General features: G+C 49.0%; 1 protein-coding gene across 2 annotated transcripts in view; it reads left to right on the forward strand.

Annotated features, from left to right (window-relative positions):
- The first annotated feature begins 1,474 nt into the window (after positions 1–1,474).
- The window catches only part of LOC139385703 (signal-induced proliferation-associated 1-like protein 3), a 41,674-nt gene continuing 25,340 nt past the window's right edge, over positions 1,475–17,808 (forward strand). For both annotated transcript variants that reach the window (XM_071130979.1, XM_071130978.1), the window contains exons 1-9: positions 1,475–3,048; positions 4,559–4,689; positions 8,289–8,477; positions 8,660–8,834; positions 9,270–9,373; positions 14,593–14,750; positions 14,846–15,428; positions 15,811–15,909; positions 16,000–16,175. In XM_071130979.1, coding sequence (XP_070987080.1) covers positions 1,590–3,048; positions 4,559–4,689; positions 8,289–8,477; positions 8,660–8,834; positions 9,270–9,373; positions 14,593–14,750; positions 14,846–15,428; positions 15,811–15,909; positions 16,000–16,175 — 3,074 coding nt within the window. In that variant the 5' untranslated portion in view covers positions 1,475–1,589. The remainder of the gene's footprint in view (positions 3,049–4,558; positions 4,690–8,288; positions 8,478–8,659; positions 8,835–9,269; positions 9,374–14,592; positions 14,751–14,845; positions 15,429–15,810; positions 15,910–15,999; positions 16,176–17,808) is intronic.

Raw genomic sequence — 17,808 nt, forward strand, 5'->3', positions numbered from 1 at the left:
CTCTGAGTATGATATTCTGTTCTTTGGAGAAAGACTACTTTTTCTTCATATCATGTTTCTTTAGACCTGTCTAAAATGGATAATGGAATTATTGTCCTGGTGTAGGGTATATTAAATTGATTTATTACATTTTTAATATGTATATTTACCAAAGTTCTGCATCAGTGGCTTGTAGGCTATGCGTGGAAGCCTAGAGAACATGTTTGTTAATTAACGGTCAATTACCATGAGACCGGCAGTTATTCGCTGGACAATCACCGGCCGACAAAATGTCATGGCCGCCACAGCCCTAGGAAGGACCCCTGTATCTTTGTAGCGACTGGGTGTACTGATACCCCCATCCAAAGTGTAATGAATCATTTCACTATGCTCAAAGGGACATTCAATGTCTGACCTTCTTTGGGAGGCATTGGAAAACCTCCCTGGTCTTTGTAGTGGAATCTGCGTTTGAAATTCACTGCTCGACTGAGGGACCTTACAGATAATTGTATGTGTGGAGTCCATGTTAAGCATTATTACTGCACACAGCGAGTCCATGCAACTTATTATGTGACTTCTTTACTCTAGGCTTGCCATAACAAAGGGTTTGAGTACTTATTGACACAAGATTTTTCGGCTTTTCATTTTTATTAATTTGTAAAAATGTTAACATAATTCCACTTTGACGTTATGGGTTATTGTGTGTGTGTGTAGGCCAGTGACAACAAAATTAAATTGTAATCCATTTTAAATTCAGGCAGTAATACAACAAAATGTGGGAAAAGTCAAGGGGTGTGAATACTTTCTGAAGGCAGTGTAAATGTATCATCCCCCCCGGACAAAGTACCAGCTGATAGAAGGAGCAAAGTGAGGAAACATACTGCTGTCAGTTATATTAGCTGAATGATTACACTGCAGCAGCAACCTGTGTGTGTGAACATCCAGTCAGATTATATATGTTCTTTATGATCAACAAGTGCTGTTTAGCTAGGATTTTAAATGGCCTAGTGCTTTCAGCATGGCTTTATGATGCAGGAGTTTGATTTGGTGTTAAGGGAATTGATAGTGCGTGTGTATTTCTGCTGAATAGGACACTAGTATGATGATAAACCAGGCATTCTGAAGATCGGTCTCAACAGGAGAAATCCTCTGTCAAACCCCCTCGCCTCTCTTTCTTAATCTCTCTCTCTCTCACATTCTAGTACAGATGAGTTGCTGTAGTCATCGTTTTCGTGGTGTCATTTCATTGAGTAGGAGGGGTGAATCTTGGCCAGTGTATGTTAGTGTTTGGGCGTGCATGTTCAAAAACAGTGTATGCCATGTGTGCATGTTGTTTTATTGTGGTCGTCAGCATATCAATGTGTGTTTTGTCTTCTCCCCAGATCTGCCCAGAGCCTGAGAGAAGAGAGACGGCCTACTGTGTAACTGGGCCTATGACCAGCAGTGTCCCACCCTCCCATTGAAAGCGATGTGTGTGGGAGGTGGAGGCCGCAGCATCAGCAGAGTGTGTGTGGGGCTCCTCTCCCTCTCCCCTACTCCCCACTCTGGCCTGGGATGCCAGCTCCCTGCCCCCCTGCCTGCTGTCCTGCCCTGAGCTCTCCTGGGGCGCCATGAACACCTACAGAGATCGAGGGGTCACCTGCACCTCCTCAGACCTGCTGGAGAGGGGCGGAGGGGGAGGGCCTGGGTCCCTCCTCACACAACATCCCGCCTTCCACCTCACCCCCAACGGCCACCCTGCCCCCTCCTCTGACCCAGCCACCCAATCACGTGTCTCCGTTCCCAAGATGGGCGTCCGCGCCCGTATTGCTGAGTGGCCGCCGCGCCATGCGCAATCGAGGGAGTCGCTCCTGGAGAACGGGCAAGGCGGTAATCACCATGTAGACGACCCCTTCACGACGACCACATCTTTCCCCATCTCGGAGGTCGGGCTGGTGAGGGGAGGAGTGGCTCGTTTACCAAGGCGACGCACGAAGGACGTGGAGTTCCGTGGTGGGTACGGAGGTGAAAGAGAGTCTCCCTCAGGCCTGCGTGCCTTCCCCCCATTACGGCAGCGGTCCAACAGCGAGGTGACTCTGAGCGAGCAGGATGAGAACGAGGTGGAAGGTCGTGGAGGTGCTAATCTGTTCCGGGAGTACGGCAGCACCTCCTCCATCGACGTGCAGGGCATCCCCGAGCAGAGCTTCTTTGACATGCTCAGCCAGTTCCACCAGGAGAGGCCCGACCAGCGCAGCACTGCCCCCGGACGCCTGGGGGAGCTACTGTACACCAACTCACCTCCCTCGGCACCCCTCCCCACGGGCCACTCCCCCACGCCCACATCCCGGGGGGAGGATGGAGGGATGGGGCGGTCAGAGAACAGGGTGAGGAAGAAGAGCGGGGGGACAGAGTCGTCTCTGGGGACGTCCTCTCTGTTCCGGAAGCTCCGCAGCTCCAGCAGAGGGGAGCTGGACAGAGGGGAGGCGTGGGAGGAAGGGGGAGGCCGTAACTCTACAGATACACCCTACAAACCCTGGGTGTGCCCCAAGAGCTTTGTCCACTACGACGCCCAGAGCATCCTGTTTGACCTCAATGAGGCGGCTGCTCAGCGCGCCTACGTAGCCAAGCGGAGGAACACTGCCACCGGTGCATCGGCGGCCTCAGTCTCCCTGGCTGTGTCACGGTCCTCAACTCTGAGTGGGTTGGACGCTACCTACTCCAGCGTTGAGGACCTGACGCTAGACCTCGACCCCAGCGCGCCCACACCCTCCCTGGGCATGGACCCTCTGGACGCCCCCCCCGGTGGCCCCAACTCCAGTCCGCTCCTCCTCAGTTGCCCCCACTTCCACAACGAGACTGGGGGCCACGGGGAGCGCAACGTCAGCTTTCTGAGCTCCTCGGCCGAGCGGGGAGGGGAGGGGGGCGCTGGTGACCTGGCGAGGGGCAGCCTTCGGCGTAGCAACGCCAGTGTGTCGGTGGTGGAGGTACCCATAGAGCAGCAAGTCACCAGAATGGACAGGCTGAAACTCTGTAGCATCGAGCACGTGGACTTGGGGGCACGCTACTACCGAGACTACTTCCACGGGAAAGGTAACAACTCATCTGATCTTGCCTACCAATCCTGCCTAACTACTTTTACTATAACTATTCACAAAAGTCTAGCGTATCACTAGTGTTTCCACTGGCGGTAGGTACTCTCTCCTCCTCCATCCAGCTGTCCCTGTACGGGCAGCCAACCTGGCAGCGATCCCAGAGGATAACATGTCTCTTGTCTGTTGGCAAACTGAGTTTGTAGCTCAGAGAAGAATTAGCTTAATCCCTCACACACGTTTTCCTTTCTGCCCCTGCACATTAATCCTGACACTGGTCCCCCCATCCTACAGAATGTGTGTGTGTGTGTGTGTGTGTGTGTGTGTGTGTGTGTGTGTGTGTGTGTGTGTGTGTGCACGCTCCCAGAATTCCCTCTCTAGACCCTGGAAAAATAGATAGCTACCCCAAGGACTAAATCATCTGGTAAGAGCCTAATTAGAGACAGATGTTGTCAGGGTTTGTGACGCTTGCAACCACCGAGATGAAGGTTACCGCTCCAAAAATACTACTGCCTGTCCCCCTGAACGCTGCGTGGAACGTGAGACTGCTCCAGAGCAGTAACTGCGATGCCCTGCGTGCATGTCAAAAAGCCTCACCCAGAAAGCTGACATTTTAGACTGCAAGACCAAGCTGGAATGCTAAACAGTGCTGAGCCTCTTCAATTATGCATGGACGAAACAAGTTTGAAAACGTACAGTTCTTTCACTAGTTTCTTCCTCCTCCACTCACAAGTAGGAGAAGTCGCTCACAGTTTGTGGAGTAAGCTGTTACTGTATCATGTGGAAATTGTTTACAGACTTTTTAGTCCAGGAATGCGTCTTATCAGAGATTTCCACTTATTCATCAAACTTTAGATAAGCAGATAGGCTACTCAGTCTTCAGTCTGTCACACACTTATAATAAAATGTAATAAAATGTCCTGTGGAATGTTCTGTTTATGGAACTAACCTTTCTGGCCACGATAGGCCTATACCACTCAAAGCAATAAGGCTAGTATGTCAAAGCAAGCGATTGTATCGCCGTGGCTTAAATAACAAATATAATTGAGTTTAGTCATTTTGTAGATTCCTATTGTGTTCTCTACCTCTGAAGGTTACTCAAGCACGTGACTTCCCCTGGAAGAGTAGAATCTGTACCGAGCAAAGCCGTGCTCGCCGCGCCACAGGCTCGGCTGTGCAATCTTTGTCTGTCATTTGAAGCGCTAATCGATGTCCTCGGGTTCCTTGATGAGCTGATTAATTCAACGTACAATTGAAAATGTATTGAAACCACATGCATACAAGCAGTGCTGTTATCGCACTCTTCAGCGGAGCATATCTCTTCTCTTTCCCTCCTCCGCTCTTGAGCCTGTTCTCTCACTCTCTCCTTTCACTCTCAACCCCCTACTTTCCCTCCTCCATTTTTCCATGTCCAAAGGCTGTTATTACAATGATCAATACACGTGTTCAACAGTACCAAAGGCATGTTCAGACATGTTGTGAACGCACTCTGTCCCTGTGTGTCACTGCAGAGCACTCAAACTACTTTGGCACGGACGACAAGCTGGGTCCGGTGGCTGTGAGTATCCGCAGGGAGAAACTGGACGACACTAAAGACCTGAAGGACCAGTACCAGTACCGCGTCATCGCCAGAACCAGTGAGGTACTAACACCCAACCCACCTCCCACTGCCTGCCTACGCACAGCTAGAGGGAACACTGAGTAGGGTGAATACTGATGATGCCATGATATGTTTGTTTGAATAGGCAGAGTGTGTGTGTGTGGGAGTTTTGCCGATTTTTTTGTACGCTGTTATTTATGCCTGGACTGGACCTCAGTGAGTCCCCGCGGCCCATGTTGGCTCCACATACACTACCTTCTCGCTCCACACCTTCCCCTCGCTCCATTTACCTTCCCTTCTCCCTCCAATCTCTCCATTCTCTACCAGTGGAACTTTCCACCTGACTAGGCCCTGCTTAGAACAGCCAAGCCAAACAATGCCCTGGTCCGCTGGTAGGCCTCCCTCCACTAATACCCCAGCTAGTTATACAGTGGGGCAAAAAAGTATTTAGTCAGCCACCAATTGTGCAAGTTCTCCCACTTAAAAAGATGAGAGAGGCCTGTAATTTTCATCATAGGTACACTTCAACTATGACTGACAAAATGAGAAGAAAAAATCCAGAAAATCACATTGTAGGATTTTTAATGAATTTATTTGCAAATTATGGTGGAAAATAAGTATTTGGTCAATAACAAAAGTTTATCTCAATACTTTGTTATATACCCTTTGTTGGCAATGACAGAGGTCAAACGTTTTCTGTAAGTCTTCACAAGGTTTTCACACACTGTTGCTGGTATTTTGGCCCATTCCTCCATGTAGATCTCCTCTAGAGCAGTGATGTTTTGGGGCTGTTGCTGGGCAACACGGACTTTCAACTCCCTCCAAAGATTTTCTATGGGGTTGAGATCTGGAGACTGGCTAGGCCACTCCAGGACCTTGAAATGCTTCTTACGAAGCCACTCCTTCGTTGCCCGGGCGGTGTGTTTGGGATCATTGTCATGCTGAAAGACCCAGCCACGTTTCATCTTCAATGCCCTTGCTGATGGAAGGAGGTTTTCACTCAAAATCTCACAATACATGGCCCCATTCATTATTTTCTTAACATGGATCAGTCGTCCTGGTCCCTTTGCAGAAAAACAGCCCCAAAGCATGATGTTTCCACCCCCATGCTTCACAGTAGGTATGGTGTTCTTTTGATGCAACTCAGCATTCTTTGTCCTCCAAACACGACGAGTTGAGTTTTTACCAAAAAGTTCTATTTTGGTTTCATCTGACCATATGACATTCTCCCAATCTTCTTCTGGATCATCCAAATGCTCTCTAGCAAACTTCAGACGGGCCTGGACATGTACTGGCTTAAGCAGGGGGACACGTCAGGCACTGCAGGATTTGAGTCCCTGGCGGCGTAGTGTGTTACTGATGGTAGGCTTTGTTACTTTGGTCCCAGCTCTCTGCAGGTCATTCACTAGGTCCCCCCGTGTGGTTCTGGGATTTTTGCTAAACATTCTTGTGATCATTTTGACCCCACGGGGTGAGATATTGCGTGGAGCCCCAGATCGAGGGAGATTATCAGTGGTTTTGTATGTCTTCCATTTCCTAATAATTGCTCCCACAGTTGATTTCTTCAAACCAAGCTGCTTACCTATTGCAGATTCAGTCTTTGTAGGTGACCAAATAATTATTTTCCACCTTAATTTGCAAATAAATTCATAAAAAATCCTACAATGTGATTTTCTGGATTTTTTCTCTCATTTTGTCTGTCATAGTTGAAGTGTGTCTATGATGAAAATGACAGGCCTCTCATCTTTTTAAGTGGGAGAACTTGCACAATTGGTGGCTGAATAAATACTTTTTTGTCCCACTGTATGTCAAACCTCCTCATTCAAGCAAAGATGTAGCCTGACGACTCAAACTGAATTATTCCGTTGCTCTGTTGTTCGCTACATACTTTTAGTCTGAGACTGCCGTCGTTTGAAGTAGTTTGTGGTGAAGAGGGACGTTGTACAAAACAAAGTAATCAGCGATTTGGATCGTCTCTAACCAATCAAGAGTATCAAAGCCAATGACACCTTTTCAAACCTCCGCTGTACCCATGGCTGTTCTGGCTCTGGCCCAACCCATCGGTTTTTGGACCAATCATACACGCCCTGAATGTGTTCCCATTCGGCGAAGGGTCGTGGAGGTACTCCGATCCAGACTCATTGTGGAGAAGAAACAAACGTTCGTTGGAGTGTCGTAGTGTTTGGCCGGAGAGAGGAGTCTGGGTAGCCAGGCAAGCAAAGATGTGCTCTGATTGGATCATCACCCCTCCAGCCCTGGGACAGGGCATTCTCTATGATTGGCCCAATCACCCGTCTAGCTTTTCCGAAGTCCTCTTTAGTAGGTTATAAACAGAAGTGGGCACTTTCTCCTTGGGCAGAGTTTTTGCGCTCCCATTAATGTACTAGGGCACCACCAGAAGCACTGAAATATTTACGTGGAAAACCCCATAAGCAATCCAGGCCACGATTTCTTTAGGGCACTCAAGGGTCCACATATACCTGGCACTACCTTTCCTGCACACACAGGTTCTCTCGTACTCTGCGACTGATTTGAAAGATTGACTTCCACTGCACAAATAGCGAGCCTAACAGACTTGGGTGTACATAGAGTTTCTGCTTGCACCCTGTCTAATACATGTGCTTCCCAATAGTGACCGGTGAGTCCTGTGGCCGTGCCCCTCTGGTTGGCTGCTGCCCTCCCTCGTGTTGTTTTTAGCTGGATTACATGGCTGCCTGGCCTCATCACCTTAGCCCCTATGGAACAATGGGCCGCTCCGCCGCCTGTGTCTACAGTGCTCAGCTCACACAGACACTCAACTCAGGCCTGCCCTTGGTTCCCACAGAGAGAGAGCGAGAGAATGCTCACTACCCCTCCCTCCCTTCTCCCATACTCTCTAATTGAAGTCTGAACGATGCTGACACAGCATGCTGTAACCACACGATACACACTCAGTCACACACACACACACACACACACACACACACACACACACACACACACATTCTTACACATAAGCCACAAATGCCCCAGATTGGCGCAGTCAGTCACTGCTGGACGCCAACATAGGGTTTCCCACCCTGCCTCTCAGGGGGAGAGATGGATTGGAGGTACTTGTTAGAGGTCACCGGGGGAAACACGGTATGAATAGTTAGACTGCAAGTTATTGGCAACTATTGTCTCTGCATCTGATAAAATGACTTATGGAGTCCATTGACAAGAGGAGCTCTATATTGTGCCGGAAGGCAATCTGAATAGCTGGAATTTAACCTGCACTGTCTAGGGGTTTCTTTTCCGCCACGCCAAACCCTTGATTTCGTTAAGGTGAAGCACTCTCTCGCCCCGTCTAGTTCCTCAGCACTGTGTTGCAGTTTTAATGAAGCACGGTGCCGCGGTCTCTGAGTACCTTGAATAACGTATAGCTCTCTCAGCGCCTGAGATTATTATAGCCCCGCTGTCTGGAAACACCCCGAGTACAGATTGCAGATATCTGTCCTATTTCTCAATGTCTCAAAAAAAACCAAAAAACATTTAAACTCCCCGGCGACATAGATGTGAGAATGTTCTCTTCAAGTTATTGGACAATAAAGTACATTTCATCTCCTTTGTGTGTTTTTATTTTTTTTTACATCTCTAATGAGTTCAATGTCCTCTGTGTGTAGCTGGTGACGCTGCGGGGGTCCATCCTGGAGGATGCTGTGACCTCCACGGGCAGGCACGGCACGGTGCGGGGTCTCCCCCTGAAGGAGGTGCTGGAGCAGGTGGTCCCGGAGCTCAGTGTGTCCTGTCTGCGCCTGGCTCTCAGCACAACCAAGGTCACCGAGCAGCTCCTCAAACTGGACGAACAGGGGGTGAGTCTAGCGGGGTCACGGTCTCGAGTTCTATGATATCTCCGTGCATCTGTCTCTGTCTTACATCACCTCTGATATCACCACCTACAGTCATAAACACCAGATGGGAATGTCTCTGTTTGAGCCAGGGGCTGGCGTCCGCGTGTGAATGCGGCCTAATATTTGTTTCTTCTCCGGTGTAGCTGAGTCAGAAGCACAAGGTGGGAGTGCTGCTGTGTCGGGCAGGGCAGAGCACCGAAGAGGAGATGTATAACAACGAAGAGGCCACGCCCGCCTTCTCGGCCTTCATGGACCTGCTAGGGGAGCAGGTGTGCCTCCGAGGCTTCACCAACTACGCCGCCCAGCTGGACACCAAGAGTACGTGTCCGCGTGTGTCGGTGTGTGAGGGGGGTGCGTAGTAGGGCGCTGGTTCGCCTGTGACTGCGCGTGCCTAATGTCAGAACAGAGTTTTCTGCATGCCTTCCTGACCTTGCAGTCATAGAATGATCGACTGAAGGGTGTGAACACTGAGGGAAATGAGTGATTCCTGTCAAATGGTGCATGAATATAAAAACAGTGTTGCTACATAACTGCCTAATGAAGCAAAAACCTTTAGAAAAAAAGAGTTATGTGGTTTCCTAAAATACTATTGTAATTCTCTACGGACTACGGCTTTTGATGTGGCGCTCTCTTTCCATTGTGTTCCTTCACTTGTGGAGTTCATGTCTTGGTGCTGAACTGGGACTGGATAACGGAATATTAACCCTGTGTTTGCTTGTGCGTGTGTTTGTTTCTCTCTCGGTTTCCCCCCAGCTGACTCGACGGGCACCCACTCCCTGTACACCACCTACCAGGGCTATGAGGTCATGTTCCACGTGTCCACCATGCTGCCCTACATGCCCAACAACCCCCAGCAGGTGAGACCAACACACACACAGCACGGTCTACCACAGCCCACCCCAGACACCTTCATGCCTACAAGATAGGATTCATCCTGCCTCTTCAACTACCCTTCTATCTAGTAGTTTTGTCTGGTCAATCCCACAGGTGTAGTTACAAAGGCTCAGGCACTCTTCCAGACTCCTAAAGGGTACTCTGCCTCTAGTGTGGCCATTGTCACGGTCTCACTAATCCTTTGGACGTCCGTCCGAGTGTCACCATCGAGCATCATGCATCTCAGATTCAGAAGACACATGGCGGACGAAGGGTTAAATATTTTGTGTAATGTGGTTTGTTGTAGCGCTGTTCTATAGTTTGTCTGGCTCGGACATGGACAATTGCAGCTGCTCATGAAATGGAACTTCTCTCTTGCCCCGCTCCCTCGCTTCTCTTTTAGAGTGTTGTTCCTCTTCCATTCTGTGTGTCTGCAGTATTTTTATGGAGCCTTTGTTCTCTTTGAATGGGCTTTTCAGTCCTCTCTCTCATAACTGGTTCAAAGCTGGGTGGGGCTCAGTCTCTAGGTTTTGAAAGACTATTTTTCCTTTTCTGCTTTTAAATAACTCTGCCTTCCTACATATCCCTCAGGGCGTTGTGGTAACGGTGTGTCTGGGTGAACTGTGTCAGTTGTTAAGCTCGGCATTTTTGTGTGTGCGCGCGTGTGTGTTTAAATCGTTGGCTCAAGTGTTTGCATGAGAACTTAATGTGGGTGAATGCACAAGGTCATATAAACCCCACGAGTGTACTTATGTTGGTAATGTGCTGCTAAAAGTATTTATGTTCCTTGAATACATGCCAACTGTACAGTCACTGATGCTAGCACATACTTTTGGTCATGTAGTGTATGTGGACACCTACTCGTCGACCATCTCATTCCAAAATAATGGGCATTAATATGGAATTGGTCCCCCCCTTTGCTGCTGTAATAGCCTCCACACTTCTGGGAAGGTTTTCCAATATACAGTGCCTTGCGAAAGTATTCGGCCCCCTTGAAATTTGCGACCTTTTGCCACATTTCAGGCTTCAAACATAAAGATATAAAACTGTATTTTTTTGTGAAGAATCAACAACAAGTGGGACACAATCATGAAGTGGAACGACATTTATTGAATATTTCAAACTTTTTTAACAAATCAAAAACTGAAAAATTGGGCGTGCAAAATTATTCAGCCCCCTTAAGTTAATACTTTGTAGCGCCACCTTTTGCTGCGATTACAGCTGTAAGTCGCTTGGGGTATATCTATCAGTTTTGCACATCGAGAGACTGACATTTTTTCCCATTCCTCCTTGCAAAACAGCTCGAGCTCAGTGAGGTTGGATGGAGAGCTGTGAACAGCAGTTTTCAGTTCTTTCCACAGATTCTCGATTGGATTCAGGTCTGGACTTTGACTTGGCCATTCTAACACCTGGATATGTTTATTTTTGAACCATTCCATTGTAGATTTTGCTTTCTGTTTTGGATCATTGTCTTGTTGGAAGACAAATCTCCGTCCCAGTCTCAGGTCTTTTGCAGACTCCATCAGGTTTTCTTCCAGAATGGTCCTGTATTTGGCTCCATCCATCTTCCCATCAATTTTAACCATCTTCCCTGTCCCTGCTGAAGAAAAGCAGGCCCAAACCATGATGCTGCCACCACCATGTTTGACAGTGGGGATGGTGTGTTCAGCTGTGTTGCTTTTACGCCAAACATAACGTTTTGCATTGTTGCCAAAAAGTTCAATTTTGGTTTCATCTGACCAGAGCACCTTCTTCCACATGTTTGGTGTGTCTCCCAGGTGGCTTGTGGCAAACTTTAAACAACACTTTTTATGGATATCTTTAAGAAATGGCTTTCTTCTTGCCACTCTTCCATAAAGGCCAGATTTGTGCAATATATGACTGATTGTTGTCCTATGGACAGAGTCTCCCACCTCAGCTGTAGATCTCTGCAGTTCATCCAGTGATCATGGGCCTCTTGGCTGCATCTCTGATCAGTCTTCTCCTTGTATGAGCTGAAAGTTTAGAGGGACGGCCAGGTCTTGGTAGATTTGCAGTGGTCTGATACTCCTTCCATTTCAATATTATCGCTTGCACAGTGCTCCTTGGGATGTTTAAAGCTTGGGAAATCTTTTTGTATCCAAATACGGCTTTAAACTTCTTCACAACAGTATCTCGGACCTGCCTGGTGTGTTCCTTGTTCTTCATGATGCTCTCTGCGCTTTTGACGGACCTCTGAGACTATCACAGTGCAGGTGCATTTATTCGGAGACTTGATTACACACAGGTGGATTGTATTTATCATCATTAGTCATTTAGGTCAACATTGGATCATTCAGAGATCCTCACTGAACTTCTGGAGAGTTTGCTGCACTGAAAGTAAAGGGGCTGAATCATTTTGCACGCCCAATTTTTCAGTTTTTGATTTGTTAAAAAAGTTTTAAATATCCAATAAATGTCGTTCCACTTCATGATTGTGTCCCACTTGTTGTTGATTCTTCACAAAAAAATACAGTTTTATATCTTTATGTTTGAAGCCTGAAATGTGGCAAAAGGTCGCAAAGTTCAAGGGGGCCGAATACTTTCGCAAGGCACTGTATGTTGTAACATTGCTGCAGGGACTTGCTTCCATTCAGCCACGAGCATTAGTGAGGTCACTGATGTTGTGCGATTAGGCCTGGCTCGCAGTCGGCGTTCCAATTCATCCCAAAGGTGTTCGGTGGGGTTGAGGTCAGGGCTCTGTGCAGGACCAGTCAAGTCCTTCCACACCGATCTCCACAAACCATTTCTGTATGGACCTCGCTTTGTGCATGGGGGCATTGTCATGCTGAAACAGGAAAGGGCCTTCCCCAAACTGTTGCCACAACGTTGGAAGCACAGAATTGTCTAGAATGACATTGTATGCTGTAGCATTAAGATTTCCCTCCACTGGAACTTAGGGGCCTATACCGAACCATGAAAAACAGCCCCACACTATTATTCCTCCTCCACCAAACTTTACAGTTGGCACTATGCATTGAGGCAGGTAGGGTTCTCATGGCATCCGCCAAACCCAAATTAGTCCGTCGGACTGCCAGATGGTGAAGCGTGATTCGTCCCTCCAGAGAATGGCGGCGAGCTTTACACCACTCCAGCCGACTCTTGGCATTGCGCATGGTATTGTTGCATAGGCTTGTGTGCGGCTGCTCAGCCATGGAAACCCATTTCATGAAGCTCCCGACGAACAGTTATTGTGCTGACGTTGCTTCCAGAGGCAGCTTGGAACTCGGTAGTGAGTGTTGCAACCGAGGACAGACTATTTTTTTATGCGCTTTGCGCTTCAGCACTCGGTGGTCCTGTTCTGTGAGCTTGTCTGGCCTACCACTTCGCGGCTGAGCCGTTGCTGCTCCTTGACGTTTCCCACTTCTCTATAACAGCACTTGACTGGGGCAGCTCTAGCAGGGCAGACATTTGACCAACTGACTTGTTGGAAAGCTGGCATCCTATGACGATGCCACGTTGAAAGCCACTGAGCTCTTCGGTAAGGCCATTCTACTGCCAGTGTTTGTCTATGGAGATAGCATGGCTTAGTGCTCGGTTTTATACACCTGTCAGCAACGGGTGTGGCTGAAATAGCCAAATTCACAAATTTGAAGGGGTGTTCCACAAACTTTTGTGTATATATAGTGTAAGCTTGCTAATGCATACAACTGTTGCTAAAAGTATGCAAACAGCAGCCTATGTATGTGAATGGGTAGGTTATGAAAACTCTGTTTAAGCTATAGCAACAGAGATTCCAAGGCTATCACTGTTAATGAAAATTGGTTCTCAGTTGACCAACCTGGTTAATTAAATAACAAGTTCGATGAATAAAATATGAACTGTGTGTGAATGGGTTACGCCAAAGACGGTTTCAGTGTGAAGATGGGCAGAAACTGCTTCTACAATCGAAAACCCCGGTCACACTTGAAGGCAACGTCATGGCGACATTAGCTAGCGTAGCTCATGCGCAAAAAAACGCCATCGGGTCGGACAGTCATGTCGTGCCGAACTGCGCATGTGCAGACATTCAAACGAAAGCCACTCCTTCGATATAAAGTTTAGTTTTTTGATATATATTTTTTTATGTGCGTGTCAGTTTGTCACTTTCACGAGGTTGTAGTAATGACAGGTTCAGCAACTTAAGACATTGGCTCAAATCTAGGTTTTGCCTTAAGGACACATTTTTCACTTCTCTGTCTGCCAAACCCCCTGTCTGGTGTGTCAAGTCTGCTTCCAGATGCATTCCCAGAAGTATCGCGACGTTGGGCCTCTGGGTTTGAAAACTCTGTGGTTACGCTATATGTGTGCGTGTCCCTGACTTTGAACTACTTTTATGTGAGTGTGTAAACGGCACAAAGGGAGAGAGTAGATGAATATTCAGCACACTGACTCCATCCAGAGGCTCAAAGGCGACAGCGCCAACATTTTTACTTCTGCCACGCAACCTCTAGGTGTCAGTGTTGATCACCAGTAAACCCTCACTCTGAGGGAGGGAAAGGAGAGAGGGAGATCTGCTAAGGCAGTCGATTATAGAGTAATGTTATGTGCCAGAGAAAGGAGGAGAGTCAAAAAGAGAGAGCCGAAGAGGTGACTGTGACTAAGAGAGGACATGGAGAGGAGAGCAGGCCCTCCGGTACATCCGGACCGCAGGGGCCTCTGTCAGTTGTCCAGCCCCAGGCAGAACTGGTGTCTCAGGCATACAGAGCTCCAGCAGCACCTTGTAGGGTGTGTTTAGGCTCTATGCTGTCTTGTGTAATTGACACTTTCACACTGCTGCAGAGAGAGAGGGTGGGCAAGCACCGGAATGGACACGGTATGTATTCTGTCACTGTGTGACTGACATTCACACATACTCAATCGAATGTAGCATTACATGAAGATCTGCTTGTTGGCCTCAGCAGTTCTCTCACTGCTCACTGCCTATATCTGTATCCCAATCTCAGACCTACATCCGCGTAGACTGGGACCAATCTGTCTCTCTCCCGCTCGCTCTCTCCCGTGTGCCAATTCTGGCTCACTCATGTTAATTTGTGCTCGGTGTCTCCCCCGCTCACTCTCCTCCCCTCCCTCTGCTTCTGTTTGTCTCTCCCCCTGCCAACTCTGTGTCCTTACCTCCACCCTCGCTCGCACTCCTTTCTGTCTCCCTCTTTCACACGTTCCTTTTTGCTCTCTCTCACCCCCCCCTCTCCTTTTTCTCCCTCAGCTCCTGAGGAAGAGGCACATAGGGAACGACATCGTCACAGTAATCTTCCAGGAGCCGGGAGCGCTGCCCTTCACCCCTCAGAACGTCCGCTCCCATTTCCAGCACGTGTTCGTCATCGTCCGCGTGCACAACCCCTGCTCCGACGACACCTGCTACAGGTAGGGGGGAGAGGGCACCAACTCTCACCATGGTATCCATTATGCTGTTGTTATTGGTCGGTTGTTGATGGTTGTTTTTTCTCCTCTCTCTTCAGTGTGGCTGTGACGCGTATGAATGACGTACCTTCCTTCGGCCCGCCCATCCCCAGCGGGGTGACGTTCCGCGGCCCTGAAGCCTTCCGCAACTTCCTCTTGGCCAAGGTCATCAATGCAGAGAGCGCCGCGCACAAGTCTGAGAAGTTCCACACCATGGCCACGCGCACGCGACAGGAGTACCTCAGAGACTTAGCCGAGAACTGTGTGAGCAGTACGCCGCTCGACTCCGCGGGCAAACTCAACAACCTCATCTCGCTGGCGTCGAAGAAGAGAGAGCGGGCGCGGGCGAGAGAGGGGGCAGAGTTGGGAGCGGCCGGGGCGGTGGCGTGGAGGGTGCTGGCCCAGGACTTCAGTGGCGGCGGGACGGAGATCTCCTGCGCTCTGGGCGTGTCGGCAGAGTACATCCTCCTGGCAGACTGCAACACCAAGGAAGTGGTGTTCAACTGCTTCTGCGCCGACGTGATCGGCTGGACGCCGGAGAGGCTGGCGCTGAAGATCTTCTACGGGAGAGGAGACCACATCGCCGTCCGAGTCCCCGAGGGCTTTGCTCAGGACATCAGGGAGGTGGTGCAGAGGTTAAAGGTGAGCGGGCAGAGGTCACAGAGCTGGGGAAGTTAACCAGGGGTATGGTGGCAGAGAAGAATATGAGGCAGGGAAGAGTTTAACTGGATTTTTTTGTGTGGAAGAAATAGCCTGGGTACCACCTCTCTACCTTGTTGCGTAAGACAATTAAAAGTTTTGCTGAAACCCACAGGCACCCAGGCTAAGATGACTGTGATTCTTGTCAAGAGGAGGTTCAACACTCATACTGAAACTAAACATCTATGAAAATAGCATGTTTGGCTGTTGTTGTGTGGCAGTATAATTATGTATTTAATGATGCATTTAAAACCACCAGCCTTTTGAAGCCCTTTTATTTGCTGAAAGCCCCTAAGCTCTTCCCCCTCCCTCCCTCTATCCCCAGGCGCTGACGGTGGGCTGTGAGACGGCGGATATGACTCTGAGGAGGAACGGGCTGGGACAGCTGGGGTTCCACGTCAGTCTGGACGGCACCGTGGCTGAGGTACTTTCCCCATACTTTCTAAAACACGTTTTTCAGTAAACGCATGTAAAAATCCGACGTAAAATTGTATTGAAAGTACGATTATTTTAGGTGGAGGAGTACGGCTTCGCCTGGCAGGCAGGGCTGAGGCAGGGCAGCCGGCTGGTGGAAATCTGCAAGGTTGCCGCGGTAACCCTGACACACGAGCAGATGATCGACCTACTGAGGACGTCTGTCACCGTTAAAGTGGTGATCATCCCGCCCTACGAGGAGGGAGGGCCCCGCAGGTCAGTGTGTGCGCGTTTGTGTGTGTGTATGTGAAAATGAATGCGCTTGTGTGTTTGCTGTCAAAGCATCATCCTGCCTCTAAGGATGTGTTGTAGAGAGAGAAGACGCACACACAGCAACACACACACAGCTGAGAGATGCTGGCCAGACGTCTCTGTTCTGAGGAGAGTTTTGAGTGGGTGTGTGTGAAAGGGAGAGAGGCGAGAGGCACATGGTGTGGGCTTGGTGAAAGAGGAGAGGGAAAGAGAGAGAGACGGATAGAAAGAGGCAACAATAGAATGAATCGTGTCCTTTCAAGCTTTCTTATTCCCCGTCTCTCGTTCTGTCCGTCAAGGCCTGTGTTTTTCCCTCAGCCTCTCTCTCTCTCTCTCGCTATCTCCCCTTCACCCATCTCCGTTCCTCTCAACCTTTCATCTGAGTGTGGGCCTTGAGTACAGTGGGATAATGAGGCTCTATTAAATACTGTGGGTTTGAATGTTACTGAGATGAATACGCACTGACTACACACAGTGTGACTAGTCTCTACTCGATTTCTAGCCCAGCTTGGCGGTGTCCCAAATGGCACTCTTTTCCCTATTTAGTGCGCTGCTTTTGAACAGGGCCCCCCCCCCCCCCCCCCCCCGAGTGTGCTGCTCCGTAGTCGGTCACAAGTAGCAGGATGTCTGTTCTTGATTGAGTTGGGGGATGCTAAATACAGTAATTGTGCTGCCGGGGCTGTGTGATTGCACCGTCGTTGGATTTCTTTAATGTGTAAGGCAGTTTAATTGCATGACTTAAACCCCTTTGATACACACACACACATGCTTACTCCTCCACACACACTACGTAATTAGTCTTGTATTTCACTCTTTCTGTTCCGCCCTCTCTCTTTCACCCCCCCCCCCCCCCCTCTCGATCACACTCGTTTGCTATAGTGATCCGGGACAACAGATTGCATGAGATTAAGGCCCGGAATCTGCAGAAAGAGGGCAAATAAATAAATAAAGAGGCGATAAATTAAAAATGTGTGCTCCATGCTAATGAAAAGGGTAGAAAAGGAGGGAGAGCGGTAGTGTGTGTACAGTAGGCTAGCCGGCATTGAATGGGAAGACGTGTCTGAACACCTCTCAGGTGGGAGAAGCCAAGTGGGAGGGAGAGAAGGAACTGGCTTCACGTTCTCCTCTTTCTCTCCCCCTCCCTGTGTGTGTGTGTGTGTGTGAGAGAGAGCTCCCCAGCTGTCAGGCCGGCCATTGCGATGGAGCCGTCTCTGGAAGTGGGCACTGGTGTTCTCTCTCTCTCGAAGGTTGGTACTCTGGTATGTGTGCATCGCGCGTGTTCTTATCCAGTGTCTGTGTGTGTGTGAGGGTTGTTTTCGTGGCTTGACATTGGCAGTCGTATTCGTGCGTTTGTGTGGGATCTAGGTTTTTCCTTCCAAGGTTGGTTAGTACACTCACTGGTATATGTATGAGTGTGATAGTGAGACCATCATTCTACTCATGCAATGTCTCCTGGTATCTTTCATACCGACAGTGCATGTGATGTTGCGTGGTCCCCTCTGTGTGTGTGTGTGTGTGTGCTCTGTTTACCTTAGCCTGCAGTGGTAGTAGTGGTGTGTTTGTTTTCTAAAGCAGTCTTGGGCTTAGTGTGGCCAGG

This window comes from Oncorhynchus clarkii, chromosome 27 (genome assembly GCF_045791955.1).
Source record: "Oncorhynchus clarkii lewisi isolate Uvic-CL-2024 chromosome 27, UVic_Ocla_1.0, whole genome shotgun sequence".
NCBI classification, from domain to species: Eukaryota; Metazoa; Chordata; class Actinopteri; order Salmoniformes; family Salmonidae; genus Oncorhynchus; species Oncorhynchus clarkii.